Genomic DNA, 19,199 nt, shown 5'->3' on the forward strand with positions numbered 1-19,199 from the left:
ATATGTCGGCCTGTTCTGCGCATAGCTTTGAAAAGATGTAATGTTTATCCATTTGGGCTACAGAAATGAAATATATTACTTCGGACTGTTTCTGTCAGCAGTTCAGTCGAGTAATTAGGTCAGGTTTATAGCTAGTTTTACAAAATTCAGTGTAAAAATGCCAATAAATGGCAAGTGGTATTAAGCAAACTAAACCGATCTTGTAAATAAGTTAGTTAAGTTCATTTTATGAAAAATAAGCTATTACATGGAAGAGAAACAACAATGAATAGGATGTAATGTGATTACAATGTCTTGTTGATGGGGGAAAATTACTACAGAATTTAGAAACAGACTATACGCCGAGAAATTTGTTGATAATTTATGTTCTAGTGGCATGTAGACACGTTGGGTAGCAGAAGATTTTGTACATGTGGGACAACTTCATGCAAAATTGGAAACTTGGATTAAAATACAGTTTTGATTTAAGGTACACATTTCCATCTTTTATATAATGTATTTATTTGTATTATTCTAAAAAATGCATAGTAAATTGAATTTTCTGGGTTACAGGTTCAAGAAGGTCATGGAGTGGGTCTTCACGTTGCCATTTAGAAATCACATTTGTATGTACATTTCGAGTCTAAATGTGGGATATTTTTGTATACTTTATGAATATCACTTTTCTTAATTAATATACGATTGTTCTTTCTGGATACAAAATGGATTTTTGACCCAAAATAGCATGTGATCCAATGTTTATAGAAATGACGTATCATTGCACAGAATTACCCGACGCGCAGAAATGGCCGACATGGCGGTATTTACTTAAAATGCCTGTTGAAAAATGTGCATAACCACTGGGTGTGTTAAGTCATCCTTCCTCATAAAAAGATCAGCATGCATATTGTTTGGATCTGCTAGAGTGAATTGTGAATATTTTACAATGTTCAATGCAAATGAGGTGATTTTGTCCTGTTAACAAACCTGTATAATTATCTTTGACACTTAGTGAAATTTTAATCCATTTTACTGTATTTTACATTTTATAACCTCAATTAACTCTCCCATTTTAAACTATTCAACCTTCAAGTAATAGACCATTTAAGTGTTTACATTCAAGTCTTTATAGATTTTTCAAGTTTTACATTCAAGTCTTCATAGACCATTCAAGTCTTTACATTCAAGTCTTTATAGACCATTCAAGTCTTTACATTCAAGTCTCTTTAGATCATTCAAGTCTTTATAGACCATTCAAGTCTTTATAGACCATTCAAATCTTTACATTCAAGTCTTTATAGACCATTCAAGTCTCTTTAGATCATTCAAGTCTTTATAGACCATTCAAGTTTTTATTGACCATTCAATTCTTTACATTCAAATCTTTACATTCAAGTCTTTATAAACCATTCAAGTCTCTTTAGATCATTCAAGTCTTTATAGACCATTCAAGTTTTTATAGACCATTCTTTACATTCAAGTCTTTATAGACCATTCAATTCTTTACATTCAAGTCTTTATAGACCATTCAAGTCTTTACATTCAAGTATTTATAGACCATTCAAGTCTTTACATTCAAGTTTTTATGGACCATTCAAGATTAATACTTTAAATCTTGGGATATTATTTGAATGGTCACCAGACCATACAATGGTTTTAGAACTTCAGTCCATCTTCTTAGATGCAAAGTAGGAACATATGCATAAATGTAGTAATATCAAACATGTTAGATGCAACTCTGTGAGTGTGCAGACATGTTTTTTTGCAATCATAAGGACATAGGTGCAGCATTTAAGATCCTGGGATGTAACATAATGAGTTATTGATAGACAAATCTTGAACAGTATTGAGATTTGCACCAAATAACTATATATAAGTTTAGTCAGTATAACAAATGTAAGATAATATTAATGCAAGTATTGCCCCTGGAGGCATGAATTGGGGGTGGGGGCACAGTTTTCACATTTCATATTGGGGACGTGCAGCTGTGCTACAGAAATCTTCTTGATTATGAGCGAAACAAGTTTTTGGAGAGCTAGTTTGTCCCTAGCAGTGAAAAGTGACATATCACTGACACATGAAAAGTAGATCACAGTAATCTGCTTCTGAAAGATTTTAATGTATGATTGTTAGGTTTTACAGTTCAGCAATAGGTGTTATATACCAGAATATGAAAGCTCAGTGGTCACGTTTAAGAATGCATTGTTTATAATATAGGTTACAGAGACCTATATGAGAAAGTAATATCATAAGAACTGACAGGAGCTTTTAAAACCTAGTATTATGCAGTCTCTTAGAATTCAAAGTTTTACATAAAGTTAATCAAAGTTAATGAAGCCTAAGTCACAGGAGGAAAAGATAAAAATAAACTGACTGAATTACATCCCCTTATGAAGATTATTAAAACAGCAATGGAAATATGAACCTATGGAGAAAAGGTGTTACCATAGTTTGAAAATAAATATAGGCAGGTACATTATATATAATTTAAATATATTATATATCCATGTACATGCTTTTCAAAGAGAGCTGTAGCAGGTTCTGTTCTAGGCCATGCAATTGCGTGATTCTTACAAATTTCTAAATAAAGTCATTCCAAAATTTTGACTACCTAAGCAAAAATATAGCATTAGATTTTTTATCCTTGCCTTTATTTCTTCATTAAATCCCATCTGTATTTTTTTCAAATGAAGGGAGGGAATTTCTGGACTAAATTTTCAGTTCTAAAATAGACTACATTGGAAATTGAAAACATAAGATGGTGGTGGAGTGGTTTAGAATGGAGAGTACTAAGTAGTCCAAAATAAGAACATGATGAAGTGTATTTTTGTGTGCCGGATATGACTGTATTCTCACATTTTTCCTTTATTTTATAAACATTCTAGAATTTATGCTTTCACTGACATTCATTTGAACTCTTTGCAGAATCTATCCATTGATGCCCCAGTATTGGTTGATTTCCAGCATGGATCTGTCCGTTACCGGTATGGACAATATGCAGGTGCTCCTACACAAAAAGCAAAGCGTAAAGAGAGGACGTTTGAAGGTGAAGAGGAGAAGACTGAGAAGAGACACTACTTTTATCATCCCAGACTGAAGGATTTCAGTGAAAGTAAGAAGTAAACAGCATGCTCTACAATTTAAGTATGTGTGGATATCAAAGTATCAATTAGGTGCCCTTAATTATAACATATAGGACACACTTGATTCTTGCATACCTCCTGAAAGGTAAACCTCGATCAGGGTGCATATCCTGCCAGTACCATGGTCCACTGACACAGCCATGGTCCACTGACTGCCATGGTCCACTGACAGTGGAACATATTCTTGTCAAGTGTATTGACTTATACCTAGTCAGACAGAATGTTTGTATTTGAACTCAGTTAATAATGGATATGAACACATATCATTGAAGACATGTTGGAATTTTTTAAGAGAATGCAATTATTTAACAAATTTGAACTGTATTATAAGGACTTTTACTGTTTAAAAATGCCATGTCTCTTATCTTGTAGTACTGCATGTTTATGTTTACTTGGAAAGGTTTCTCATTATAAATTTCTTTTGCATTTATTTTTATGTTTATATTGGCAGAATTTATGTACACATGTGTACATGCATACATACATACATACATACATACATACATACATACATACATACATACATACATACATACATACTTGCATACATACATACATACACAAACACACACACACAAATACATACATACACATATATACATACACACAGACACATACATACATACATAAAGACACATACATACATACATACATACACACACACACATACATATATACATACATACATACACATATACATACACACACACAGACACATACATACACACAGACACATACATACATACATACACACACACACATACATACATACATACATACATACATACATACATACATACACACACACACACATCCATCCATCCATCCATCATTTACTGCATCCCATATTTGATGCTGAATTAGGTTTAATCAAGCAACTGACTTGAGTTCAGCCTCAGTGCCAGAGTCATGAAACTTGATGGTTGTATGCATCTCTGTAAGTACCATGCCTTTATAGCAATAGAAGGTCATTATGTTTTTCATCTCAATTCTTAATGGCATAAGCAAAGCTCTTGCATTTAGCTCATGACCAAATTGTCTACTGTATAGTACTTTTAAACCTAAAATTATGAAATGTGGTTGGAGGATGCATCTTCATGAGTACTACATCTACATCTTAAAACTAAATCACTGTTACCCATATTTCATACTTAATGACTTTGTTCAGGTTGATGTTTACGCTGTTCATGCATTCATTATCAAGCTAGTTGATTATATACATTTCCCATAATACTACACCAATACCCCAAAAAGTTCACTGTGACCTATATTTAATTTTTTTATTGGCTTTTGCTAAGGTTTTGGATGTAGCTACTGAAAACATAAGTTTTATTTCATATTATATTCATACTCTCCTACTTAGATTCATGAAAATCGATGAGTTGATTTTGATAAGTTTGATACATTTTGCAAAAAGAGTTCTCTTTGACCTATATTTCCTGCTGCAGTAACATTGTTGAAATTTTGTGTTAAAACTTCATTTATTGGGTGCTATGTATGTTTCAGCTGTGAAACTTGATAATTCAATGCATCTGTTACTACTGGGTGCTATGTATGTTTCAGCTGTGAAACTTGATAATTCAGTGCATCTGTTACTACTGGGTGCTATGTATGTTTCAGCTGTGAAACTTGATAATTCAATGCATCTGTTACTACTGGGTGCTATGTATGTTTCAGCTGTGAAACTTGATAATTCAATGCATCTGTTACTACTGGGTGCTATGTATGTTTCAGCCGTAAAACTTGATAATTCAATGCATCTGTTACTACTGGGTGCTATGTATGTTTCAGCTGTGAAACTTGATAATTCAATGCATCTGTTACTACTGGGTGCTATGTATGTTTCAGCTGTGAAACTTGATAATTCAATGCATCTGTTACTACTGGGTGCTATGTATGTTTCAGCTGTGAAACTTGATAATTCAATGCATCTGTTACTACTGGGTGCTATGTATGTTTCAGCTGTGAAACTTGATAATTCAATGCATCTGTTACTACTGGGTGCTATGTATGTTTCAGCTGTGAAACTTGATAATTCAATGCATCTGTTACTACTTAAATCAAGAAGTTCTTGATGACCTAAATTTTTACTTTACTAACACTTTTAAGAATTTGTTTTTTATGATTCATCATGCTAGATTTATATACAACCTACATTTTTACTTTACTGACACTTTTAAGAATTTGTTTTTATGATTCATCATGCTAGATTTATATACAACCTACATTTTTACTTTACTAACACTTTTAAGAATTTGTTTTTTATGATTCATCATGCTAGATTTATATACAACCTACATTTTTACTTTACTGACACTTTTAAGAATTTGTTTTTTATGATTCATCATGCTAGATTTATATACAACCTACATTTTTACTTTACTGACACTTTTAAGAATTTGTTTTTTATGATTCATCATGCTAGATTTATATACAACCTACATTTTTACTTTACTAACACTTTTAAGAATTTGTTTTTTATGATTCATCATGCTAGATTTATATACAACCTACATTTTTACTTTACTGACACTTTTAAGAATTTGTTTTTTATGATTCATCATGCTAGATTTATATACAACCTACATTTTTACTTTACTAACACTTTTAAGAATTTGTTTTTTATGATTCATCATGCTAGATTTATATACAACCTACATTTTTACTTTACTGACACTTTTAAGAATTTGTTTTTTATGATTCATCATGCTAGATTTATATACAACCTACATTTTTACTTTACTGACACTTTTAAGAATTTGTTTTTTATGATTCATCATGCTAGATTTATATACAACCTACATTACTCAGATGGCCCTTTTGGGACAAATGCAGTTCAAAGATGAAGTAAATGTGTTTATTCAGTGGTAAACTTTCCACATCAATGACTATACATTGTATAATGTGATGTTACCAATCTATAGTACATGTGAAAGAGTACAAAATCAGAAGATTTGAGTTCATGATGCATGCTTTTCATTTGAGGTCTCATCTAGTGGCAATATATTGATGCATAAACTATGTTGGCTGTCACTTCAAGGTTATGCAGAGTTAATGACCTTCACCCAGGTGATGATAATACAAAAACAACATTAATCTCTTGATTTTTATCAGCTCAGTATAGTACTTCTACCTTGATATTAGAAAAAAGAAAGTTCCTTTTTATTGCTTTATGTACATTATTCCCTATGACACTAAGTAGGTGCATAGGTGGGTACATACAATACATCAGCAAAATACTGGAAATACAGCCATGATTAAACTTTAAATTTTAAATTTGAAAAAGATTAGAAAGTCTGTGGATAGCAAAGATGTGGTTAAGCATGTTGATGGTATTTATATATAAGCATTTTATGGTATTTATATATAAGCATTTTATGGTATTTATATATAATCATTTTATGGTATTTATATATAAGCATTTTATGGTATTTATATATAAGCATTTTATGGTATTTATATATAAGCATTTTATGGTATTTATATATAAGCATTTTATGGTATTTATATATAAGCATTTTATGGTATTTATATATAAGCATTTTATGGTATTTATACATTTGAAGAAATATTATGTTATTCATATTGGCTAAGCATGTTTATGGTATTATACTGGTTAAGAATGTTTCTGATGTTTATATTGATTATGCATGTTTATGGTATTGATACTGGTTAATAAACAAAATGTATGTTTGTTCAACTGGACTCTGTTTTTCATTGGTCACTTAAAGAAATTTTGAAGGTTTTACATTTGAAATCCTATTATACTTACTTTTTTTACTTCTAGATGCCTCGGAGAAGAAAGAAGATGAGTTTAAATTTTTATATGTAGCTAAAGGCCCTCCCAGAGCTAAGCAAAAGAAGCTATACTATGTTTATGGAAAGGGTTGGGGTGCAATGGATGGCCTTAAAACAGAGCCCTCTAAGACCATAGAACCAGGTCCCGACTATGCCTGGCCAAACTCTAGACGCAATCCTTTTGATGTGTACTATCAGGTTGAAATTTTGGATACAGGTACATTGGTTTGGTTGGAACATGATCAGTTTGTCTCATGGCTTTTTACAGAAAATGTATTTGACTATCCATTTATACCAATCTGTGTGTGTGTAGATGTCTGTGTACATGACAAATTCAGATGTAATCCTTTGATAGGATTCAAGATTGCTCTTTAGATGCTCAAAAACAGATGTCAGGCACTTTGTTTTAATGAATTTTTCTGAAAATATAGGCAGCCACTTTATAGAAGTAGGGCTGCTGAACTGGGGAGTTTGGAGGTGAGGTTGAATAGAATAAATCACTGAGTGGAGAAAAATGAACCTGCTTTACAGCAGTAGGGCTAGAGGACTGGGGAATTTGGTGGTGAGGTTGAATATAATAAATAACTGAGTAGAGTTTTGAAAATATGTTCCTTTGTAGATATATTCAGTTTCCAAACAAAGTTACTGTGTAGTTTACTTGTCATTAATTTACATGAAAAATTTGTCTGCCAAAAAATACTATGCATAAAAAGGTAACCTTTCACTGATCTGTTTCCTTGAGAGTTGTACATGTTTTTAAGGTGTAAAATAGTCACAATCAACAATCATGTAAGGTAACAATTCATTTATAATTTATATAGCAATTACTTAAGATAACTTTTCATTTTATTTCTAGATAGGTTGACAAGGCACATTAATTCTTTTGTCTTATTGTATATTAATGTAGTCTAATTTAGTACATATTTTGTTGTTGCTATGCATTTATCAAAGCAATTGCAATGAATTTGTTCCAGATGTGAACAACGAAGATTATAATTATGAAGATGAACATGGTGGAGCACAGATCACATCGATGACAGAAAAGATCTTGTGAGTTTTTAATATTGATCCAGAGTGTCCAATGCCATGGTTTTTACATCAGTAGTAAATGACCACATTCTTTAGAATTTATCTTTACACAAATACAGATTTAGAAGAGATTGAAAGTGTTTGACTGAACACCCTACCCTCCCTTTCCTGTAGAAGAGATTTAAAGTGTTTGACTGAACACCCTACCCTCCCTTTCCAGTAGAAGAGATTGAAAGTGTTTGACTGAACACCCTACCCTCCCTTTCCTGTAGAAGAGATTTAAAGTGTTTGACTGAACACCCTACCCTCCCTTTCCTGTAAAAGAGATTGAAAGTGTTTGACTGAACACCCTACCCTACCCTCCCTTTCCTGTAGAAGAGATTGAAAGTGTTTGACTGAACACCCTACCCTCCCTTTCCTGTAAAAGAGATTGAAAGTGTTTGACTGAACACCCTACCCTACCCTCCCTTTCCTTATATAAGAGATTGAAAGTGTTTGACTGAACACCCTACCCTCCCTTTCCAGTAGAAGAGATTGAAAGTGTTTGACTGAACACCCTACCCTCCCTTTCCAATAGAGGAGATTGAAAGTGTTTGACTGAACACCCTACCCTCCCTTTCCAGTAGAAGAGATTGAAAGTGTTTGACTGAACACCCTACCCTCCCATTCCTGTAGAAGAGATTTAAAGTGTTTGACTGAACACCCTACCCTCCCTTTCCTGTAAAAGAGATTGAAAGTGTTTGACTGAACACCCTACCCTACCCTCCCTTTCCTGTAGAAGAGATTGAAAGTGTTTGACTGAACACCCTACCCTCCCTTTCCTGTAAAAGAGATTGAAAGTGTTTGACTGAACACCCTACCCTACCCTCCCTTTCCTTATATAAGAGATTGAAAGTGTTTGACTGAACACCCTACCCTCCCTTTCCAGTAGAAGAGATTGAAAGTGTTTGACTGAACACCCTACCCTCCCTTTCCAGTAGAGGAGATTGAAAGTGTTTGACTGAACACCCTTCCCTCCCTTTCCTGTAAAAATATAAGACTCTTTAGTATTAAAAACAAAGAAATGTGGCCATTTTCAGTGAATCAGCCAACCTATTTGTTCCACTTTCAAATACATTGATACCTAGAAGAGATGACAAAAGTTAGACTTACTTATTAATTTCCTTTCTCTTGAACTGTAGCAGCATTGAACTATAACTGCCAAGTGGTGTTGCACTTGCTCAAGTATGGTCTGTTAAAATGTTAATATTACCATACAAAAAGGTGGACGAAGCAGAGAGTCGTTTCACAGGATATTAATGTGAGGATAAAACACAAGGACCCAGTTACCATACTCATCAAAGAATGAAGCTTCCTTAATATGTCTGAGCTAGTTTTAGCAATAAATTATTATTTTGTTTGTGAAGACCAGTTTTATCAAATTTGATATTTTTTTTAGATATTGAAATTCAAAAAATGTTACCATGTTTGGAAAATCATTACCCAAGTTGTTGCTGTCTTGAGATTCATAGGTCATTCTTGAAATAGGAAACTTGCATTGATGTTACCATTTATACTCATACTTGTATGAACTGTGCAATTCATCATGCCAAGTATCTCATTTATACTCATACTTGTATGAACTGTGAAATTCGTCATGCCAAGTATCTCATTTATACTCATACTTGTATGAACTGTGAAATTCATCATGCCAAGTATCTCATTTATACTCATACTTGTATGAACTGTGAAATTCATCATGCCAAGTATCTCATTTATACTCATACTTGTATGAACTGTGAAATTCAACATGCCAAGTATCTCATTTATACTCATACTTGTATGAACTGTGAAATTCATCATGCCAAGTATCTCATTTATACTCATACTTGTATGAACTGTGAAATTCATCATGCCAAGTATCTCATTTATGCTCATACTTGTATGAACTGTGAAATTCATCATACTTGTATGAACTATTAAATTTATCATGCCAAGTATCATTATACTCATACTTGTATGAACTGTGAAATTCATCATGCCAAGTATCTCATTTATACTCATACTTGTATGAACTGTGAAATTCATCATGCCAAGTATCTCATTTATACTCATACTTGTATGAACTGTGAAATTCATCATGCCAAGTATCTCATTTATACTCATACTTGTATGAACTGTGAAATTCATCATGCCAAGTATCTCATTTATACTCATATTGTATAAACCGTGAAATTCATCATGCCAAGTATCTCATTTATACTCATACTTGTATGAACTGTGAAATTCATCATGCCAAGTATCTCATTTATGCTCATACTTGTATGAACTGTGAAATTCATCATGCTTGTATGAACTATTAAATTTATGATGTCAGGTATCTCATTTATACTCATACTTGTATGAACTGTGAAATTCATCATGCCAAGTATCTCATTTATACTCATACTTGTATGAACTGTGAAATTCATCATGCCAAGTATCTCATTTATGCTCATACTTGTATGAACTGTGAAATTCATCATGCTTGTATGAACTATTAAATTTATCATGTCAGGTATCTCATTTATACTCATGCTTGTATGAACTGTGAAATTCATCATGCCAAGTATCTCATTTATGCTCATACTTGTATGAACTGTGAAATTCATCATGCTTGTATGAACTATTAAATGTATCATGTCAGGTATCTCATTTATACTCATACTTGTATGAACTGTGAAATTCATCATGCCAAGTATCTCATTTATACTTATACTTGTATGAACTGTGAAATTCATCATGTCAAGTATCTCATTTATACTCATATTGTATAAACTGTGAAATTCATCATGCCAAGTATCTCATTTATACTCATACTTGTATGAACTGTGAAATTCATCATGCCAAGTATCTCATTTATACTCATACTTGTATGAACTGTGAAATTCATCATGCCAAGTATCTCATTTATACTCATATTGTATAAACTGTGAAATTCATCATGCCAAGTATCTCATTTATACTCGTACTTGTATGAACTGTGAAATTCATCATGCCAAGTATCTCATTTGTACTCATACTTGTATGAACTGAAATTCATTGTACCGTGTATATCATTTATATTCATACTTGTATGAACTGTGAAATTCATCATGCCAAGTATCTCATTTATACTCATACTTGTATGAACTGTGAAATTCATCATGCCAAGTATCTCATTTATGCTCATACTTGTATGAACTGTGAAATTCATCATGCTTGTATGAACTATTAAATTTATCATGTCAAGTATCTCATTTATACTCATACTTGTATGAACTGTGAAATTCATCATGCCAAGTATCTCATTTATACTAATATTGTACAAACTGTGAAATTCATCATGCCAAGTATCTCATTTATACTCATACTTGTATGAACTGTGAAATTCATCATGCCAAGTATCTCATTTATACTCATACTTGTATGAACTGTGAAATTCATTGTGCAGTTTATCTCATTTATACTCATACTTGTATGAACTGAAATTCATTGTGCAAAGTATCTTGTTTCATACTCATGCTTGTATGAACTGTGAAATTCATCATGCCAAGTATCTCATTTATACTCATACTTGTATGAACTGTGAAATTCATCATGCCAAGTATCTCATTTATACTCATATTGTACAAACTGTGAAATTCATCATGCCAAGTATCTCATTTATACTCATACTTGTATGAACTGTGAAATTCATCATGCCAAGTATCTCATTTATGCTCATACTTGTATGAACTGTGAAATTCATCATGCTTGTATGAACTATTAAATTTATCATGTCAAGTATCTCATTTATACTCATACTTGTATGAACTGTGAAATTCATCATGCCAAGTATCTCATTTATACTCATATTGTATAAACTGTGAAATTCATCATGCCAAGTATCTCATTTATACTCATACTTGTATGAACTGTGAAATTCATCATGCCAAGTATCTCATTTATACTCATACTTGTATGAACTGAAATTCATTGTACCGTGTATCTCATTTATACTCATACTTGTATGAACTGTGAAATTCATCATGCCAAGTATCTCATTTATACTCATGCTTGTATGAACTGTGAAATTCAGTGTGCAGTTTATCTCATTTATACTCAAACTTGTATGAACTGAAATTCATCGTGCAAAGTATCTTATTTCATACTCATGCTTGTATGAACTGTGAAATTCATCATGCTAAGTATCTCATTTATGCTCAGTGACATACTTGTATGAACTTTGAAATTCATCGTGCTTGTATGAACTATTAAATTTATCATGTCAAGTATCTCATTTATACTCATACTTGTATGAACTGTGAAATTCATCATGCCAAGTATCTCATTTATACTCATATTGTACAAACTGTGAAATTCATCATGCCAAGTATCTCATTTATACTCATACTTGTATGAACTGTGAAATTCAACATGCCAAGTATCTCATTTATACTCATACTTGTATGAACTGTGAAATTCATTGTGCAGTTTATCTCATTTATACTCATACTTGTATGAACTGAAATTCATTGTGCAAAGTATCTTATTTCATACTCATGCTTGTATGAACTGTGAAATTCATCATGCCAAGTATCTCATTTATACTCATACTTGTATGAACTGTGAAATTCATCATGCCAAGTATCTCATTTATGCTCATACTTGTATGAACTATGAAATTCATCATGCTTGTATGAACTATTAAATTTATCATGTCAAGTATCTCATTTATACTCATACTTGTATGAACTGTGAAATTCATCATGCCAAGTATCTCATTTATACTCATATTGTACAAACTGTGAAATTCATCATGCCAAGTATCTCATTTATACTCATACTTGTATGAACTGTGAAATTCATCATGCCAAGTATCTCATTTATACTCATACTTGTATGAACTGTGAAATTCATTGTGCAGTTTATCTCATTTATACTCATACTTGTATGAACTGAAATTCATCGTGCAAAGTATCTTATTTCATACTCATGCTTGTATGAACTGTGAAATTCATCATGCCAAGTATCTCATTTATACTCATACTTGTATGAACTGTGAAATTCATCATGCTTGTATGAACTGAAATTCATCATGCCAAGTATCTCATTTATACTCATACTTGTATGAACTGTGAAATTCATCATGCCAAGTATCTCATTTATGCTCATACTTGTATGAACTGTGAAATTCATCATACTTGTATGAACTATTAAATTTATCATGTCAAGTATCTCATTTATACTCATACTTGTATGAACTGTGAAATTCATCATGCCAAGTATCTCATTTATACTCATATTGTACAAACTGTGAAATTCATCATGCCAAGTATCTCATTTATACTCATACTTGTATGAACTGTGAAATTCATCATGCCAAGTATCTCATTTATACTCATACTTGTATGAACTGTGAAATTCATTGTGCAGTTTATCTCATTTATACTCATACTTGTATGAACTGAAATTCATCGTGCAAAGTATCTTATTTCATACTCATGCTTGTATGAACTGTGAAATTCATCATGCCAAGTATCTCATTTATACTCATACTTGTATGAACTGTGAAATTCATCATGCTTGTATGAACTGAAATTCATCATGCCAAGTATCTCATTTATACTCATACTTGTATGAACTGTGAAATTCATCATGCCAAGTATCTCATTTATGCTCATACTTGTATGAACTGTGAAATTCATCATGCTTGTATGAACTATTAAATTTATCATGTCAAGTATCTCATTTATACTCATACTTGTATGAACTGTGAAATTCATCATGCCAAGTATCTCATTTATACTCATATTGTATAAACTGTGAAATTCATCATGCCAAGTATCTCATTTATACTCATACTTGTATGAACTGTGAAATTCATCATGCCAAGTATCTCATTTATACTCATACTTGTATGAACTGAAATTCATTGTACCGTGTATCTCATTTATACTCATACTTGTATGATCTGTGAAATTCATCATGCCAAGTATCTCATTTATACTCATGCTTGTATGAACTGTGAAATTCAGTGTGCAGTTTATCTCATTTATACTCATACTTGTATGAACTGAAATTCATCGTGCAAAGTATCTTATTTCATACTCATGCTTGTATGAACTGTGAAATTCATCATGCTAAGTATCTCATTTATGCTCAGTGACATACTTGTATGAACTTTGAAATTCATCGTGCTAAGTATCTCATATATACTCATACTTGTATGAACTGAAATTCTTCATGCAAAGTATCGTTTATACTCTTGCTGTTATGAACTGTGAAATTCATTGTGCAAAGTATCTAATTTCATAATCGTACTTGTATGAACTGTGAAATTCATCATGCAAAATATCTCATTTATACTCATACTTGTATAAACTGGGAAAGTCATCATGCAAAGTATCTCATTTATACTCATACTTGTATGAACTATTAAATTTATCATGACAAGTATCTCATTTCATACTCATACTTTTATGAACTGGGAAATTCATCGTACCATGTATCTCATTTATACTGATACTTGTATGAACTGGGAAATTCATCGTGCAAAGTATCTTATTTCATACTCATACTTGTATGAACTGTGAAATTCATCATGCCAAGTATTTCATTTCATACTCATACATGTATGAACTGTAAAATTCATCATGACAAGTATCTCATATATACTCATACTTGTATGAACTGTAAAATTCATCGTGCAGTTTATCTCAATTTTGAAATATTAGACTGTGTACATAATTTATTACAGAATATGAAATGAAGTTAGTTTCTCTTGCTGCAAGCAATCTATGATGAGATACATGCTAGTTCAGTTGCTTAACTGGAAAAACAATTATCTACCCTAAGTAATGCTGTATGCATGTACCACAATAAATGGTCAAATCATTCTAAGGTGAAACCAAGTTATTTCTTGCCTTATTCTGTGACATACATACAGTAACAATCTTTATTTTGGCATGCACACTTGGGAATAAATAAAGTGTGTCGTCTCATTTCTTTGTTGATTCAATATATATTTACATTTTGCAGGTTGGTGACTTTTAGAATGTGATGCCTTCAAAGCCCAAACATTTCGTATATTCCTTACATTTAACTGGTCCTCAATATCTACCTTATCATAGCAGTCTTAGTGATCTTAAATGGACAAATCAAACCCTTGTCTATTCAGAATGGTCAAAACTTGCTTGATTAATTGACTTTTGTCATGAAAGACTCAGCATTACTTAAGTTATGGTGCCAGAATTGAAGAAAATGACCATTGCCTTAACATATTTTTATAGCCAAACCAGCCACATGTTTCATGTTCACTCGCTAGCAGTACCTCAAGGGTGAAGAAAATGCATTATGTCAGAACTATAGTTCAAATAGATTCAGCCATGTGACAAATCATTGTGAGTTGTAGGTACATTTTTTTATAAGAAAGAAATCTTGTCTAAATATGATGCTTCTTACCTGTTGAAAGGAAAAAGCTATAGCTTTTCAACACTGCATTCTTCAAATATGACCCAGATAATTAATTTGTTTGCTTATTTCACTTTGATGCATAAATGATTATTGGTAGCTATGAATACATCTAGGATGCCTAATTATCAAAAAGCTATTTTCTCCTTTATGCTATTAAAGGTATTTATTCACTGATAAAGTTCCTTAAATATTCACATACTTTAAAAGGTACCATCTTTACTCACTTATAAGATGAGTTCAACTACAAACTGCACAGACCCAGGTCTGCCGGTGAATAATGCTTTGACAGATCTAGATCTGTACAGTTTGTTAGGATTAATCAGTAAAACAAACAGCATAGACCCTAATCTGCAGGCGCATTCTGATACAGCAGTTCAGGAGTTTTGTTGTTTGCAATTTGACTTATAAGCAAGTACAAATGGTAATATTATTGTGGAAAATGGCAGGTGGGATTTGATGCTCTTGCATCTTTATGCAGGAATTCCAACCAGTTACAGCAATTGATTAGAAAAATTCCTTAAAGTATGTAAATTCAGTAAAATAAAGGTGCTTGATTCCAGTGTGTAAAATGAAGCTTGTTTTGTTTTACTATATATTTAGCATGCAGCCTAATACAGTAGTATATACATGTATTTACTGATAATACACAGTGGACTAGGGCACAACCATTACATTTTCCAAGAGAAAAAAGATATTTCTTTTGCACCTAACCATTTCATTCAGAAATACAAAACTGTTTATCCAGTATTTTCTCCCTTTAGATAAAATATGTACTAGGATTCTGATGATATGCTCCACTTGTATTGGTTTATAGAACAGCCAATTGTGTCACATATTAGCCAGGCTGTCCCCTAAAAATGAAATGGTTGCCCCTAGTACATTCTTGTTCAATCCTGATGAGGCTGATTTTTCTTGAGCCTTTCATGGTCCAAAAATACAAACTTGGATGTGTGCATAGATCAGACTTGCATGTAAGTTATGAACAAAACAAAGCAGTTCAGTTGTAAATGTTAAAATCTTTACAATTTTGTTGTAATTACAATATTTTTTTACAAAATGACAGTTGAAACTGGTAGAAAAGCATTGTTGTTCTTTCAAATTCACTGACACCAATAACATTTACTTTTAAAGAAGACAAAAAAAATGAAGATAGGAATTTACATGTTGTGGTTTTTTTTCTCCACATATGAAAAAATGCAAGTTAAAAAAATTAATTCCACATCCAGACTGCTATAGTTGCAAATTCATATGTGTGAAGGGCTACCTTACTTGGACTTTCTTCTTATGTTAGTCATTGTAAATTCATATGTGTGAAGGGCTACCTTACTTGGACTTTTTTCTTATGTTAGTTATTATGCTGGACACAATATATTAAAACAATCAGCATAAGTCATGTTGCATTTTCTGTAAACATTTAAATTAAATGACTAGAAATTGTATTGTAAGTAACCCATCCAGAACCGGCTGAATGACATAAGTTTGCTTTGTCATCCAGTGCAAAAAGCCAGCTGAGCTCCATAAAAAATTATGTTTAGACTTACTGCTGCTTTCTATTTATTACTGGTTACATTCTTCACTAGTTAGCAAATCTCCAGGAAAATTAGAGTAAAAAATATTAAAAACAGTTTCCTTAGGGACTGTTAATAGGATGCAGTAACAGGTTGATGGCCCAGTTAAATTTTTGGATACCTCGAGACAAGCATACTGTGAACTTTTAAAACTGAATTTTTATATTATTATACTCAAGCAGAAGTTGGGTCCAGTTGCAAACATTGTAGACCCTGATCCACTGTTACATAATGTGCTGGCAGATCAAGTGTCTGTGGTAGTTTTTCACCTTATTAATCCAAACAACCTCAGAGCTGCCATGTGATCATTCTTTAGTACTTGAAATGATAAAAGATTAGAGGATAGTGTGGTAATATATTTTCTTCAGCCAGAATTGTGCAGGAGTAATGCATATGGGTTGCACTCATTCGATCTCAGATTTGATCCCCAGAATTAGAATAAGTGGTTATCCAGATAACGTGGTTAGCTTACCACATGTTTTCTTATTTTGTCGACCTTAAAAACTGCCATTCTTTTATATCTGATCTTCCAAGTGTACAAACTACGTAGCTTTTTAGAACTTGTGCAGTCAGCCAAAGATAGTAACTAATGCCTTTTTGCAAATGTACATTTGTGAATCCATTGAGACACTCTATTCCCACTTTTAAGTCTTTTTTTTATTTTGTATACCATAAAGTTTGCCCCACTTAATAATACTAAAGCCTTTTAACACATTTGTGTGCATCCACTGAGACATTGTAATCTTGTTATAATGGCCTACATTTATACCTTATTCATGTGAATTAATGCATATATTTTTTACTGCATCAATATACTTTCTTTAAGAATAATTAAGTGGTATGTTGTATAGCTTGTATTTACTTGTGCTATCAGTGTAAACTGGTAAATAAATTTTAAAGCAGAACTGCTGTTCAGTTCAATAAGTAGTACACTTTATACCTATGCACCAGCAGGGCTAAAACTTGCATCAGTTGTTTTGCATTGGTTATATTTTTAACACATGGCAAATTAATGCATATCTATTTTACAAAGCACAAACCTAATTGTGAACATACACCTGCATATAAAGGTGTGACTAAACTAATTAAACCAATCATCTGCAGCTTTTTGCATCTGATTGTAGTCCATAGAAAAATAAATATGTTTTGCTCTGATTTTTCCTGGAGATAGGGTAATTAGTGAAGAATATTAATTGTATTCAATAGATAAGAGCATTAAAGCCTAAACAGAAAATACTTTTTTTATTGAGTTCAACCTCTTGGCTTTTGTGCAGCAGACAGATGTGTTTCAGTCAGTTCTACTACAACTTCCAGTCATTTCATTCATAACCTATGCTAATATTTTATGTGTTATGCCCATTACTTTGTGTATTAGTTAGATAGTCTAAAAGTTTTGTATGTGTTATGCCCATTAGTGTAACTTAGGTCTTGCTTGTGTCATGCCTATTAGATAGTGTGTAACATGTCTTGTTTGTGTTATGCCCATTAGCTTGTGTAACGTAAGTCTTGCTTGTGTCATGCCTATTAGATAGTGTGTAACATGTCTTGTATGTGTTATGCCCATTAGCTTGTGTAACATAAGTCTTGCTTGTGTCATGCCTATTAGCTAGTGTGTAACATGTCTTGTATGTGTTATGCCCATTAGTTACTGTGTGACATAATTCTTGTATATGTTATGGCCATTAGTTACTGTGTGCCATAGGTCTTGTATGTGTTATGCCCGTTAGTGTAACATACGTCTTGTATGTGTTATGCCCATTAGTTACTGTGTGACATAGGTCTTGTATGTGTTATGCCCATTAGTTACTGTGTGACATAAGTCTTATATGTGTTATGCCCATTAGTTACTGTGTGACATAAGTCTTGTATGTGTTATGCCCATTAGTTACTGTGTGACATAGGTCTTGTATGTGTTATGCCCATTAGTTACTGTGTGACATAGGTCTTGTATGTGTTATGCCCATTAGTTACTGTGTGACATAGGTCTTGTATGTGTTATGCCCATTAGTTACTGTGTGACATAAGTCTTATATGTGTTATGCCCATTAGTTACTGTGTAACATAAGTCTTGTATGTGTTATGCCCATTAGTTACTGTGTGACATAGGTCTTGTATGTGTTATGCCCATTAGTTACTGTGTGACATAGGTCTTGTATGTGTTATGCCCATTAGTTACTGTTTGACATAGGTCTTGTATGTGTTATGCCCATTAGTTACTGTGTGACAT

General features: G+C 32.4%; 1 protein-coding gene across 1 annotated transcript in view; it reads left to right on the forward strand.

The window, feature by feature from the left end:
- LOC149806426 (uncharacterized) overlaps window positions 1-19,199 on the forward strand; it is a 32,298-nt gene that overhangs the window by 586 nt on the left and 12,513 nt on the right. The window contains exons 2-4 of the mRNA XM_089953122.1: window positions 2,905-3,091; window positions 6,910-7,137; window positions 7,895-7,970. Coding sequence (XP_089809248.1) covers window positions 2,905-3,091; window positions 6,910-7,137; window positions 7,895-7,970 — 491 coding nt within the window. The remainder of the gene's footprint in view (window positions 1-2,904; window positions 3,092-6,909; window positions 7,138-7,894; window positions 7,971-19,199) is intronic.

This window comes from Sinohyriopsis cumingii, chromosome 1 (genome assembly GCF_028554795.1).
Source record: "Sinohyriopsis cumingii isolate HCF-2022 chromosome 1, ASM2855479v2, whole genome shotgun sequence".
Classification (NCBI taxonomy): domain Eukaryota; kingdom Metazoa; phylum Mollusca; class Bivalvia; order Unionida; family Unionidae; genus Sinohyriopsis; species Sinohyriopsis cumingii.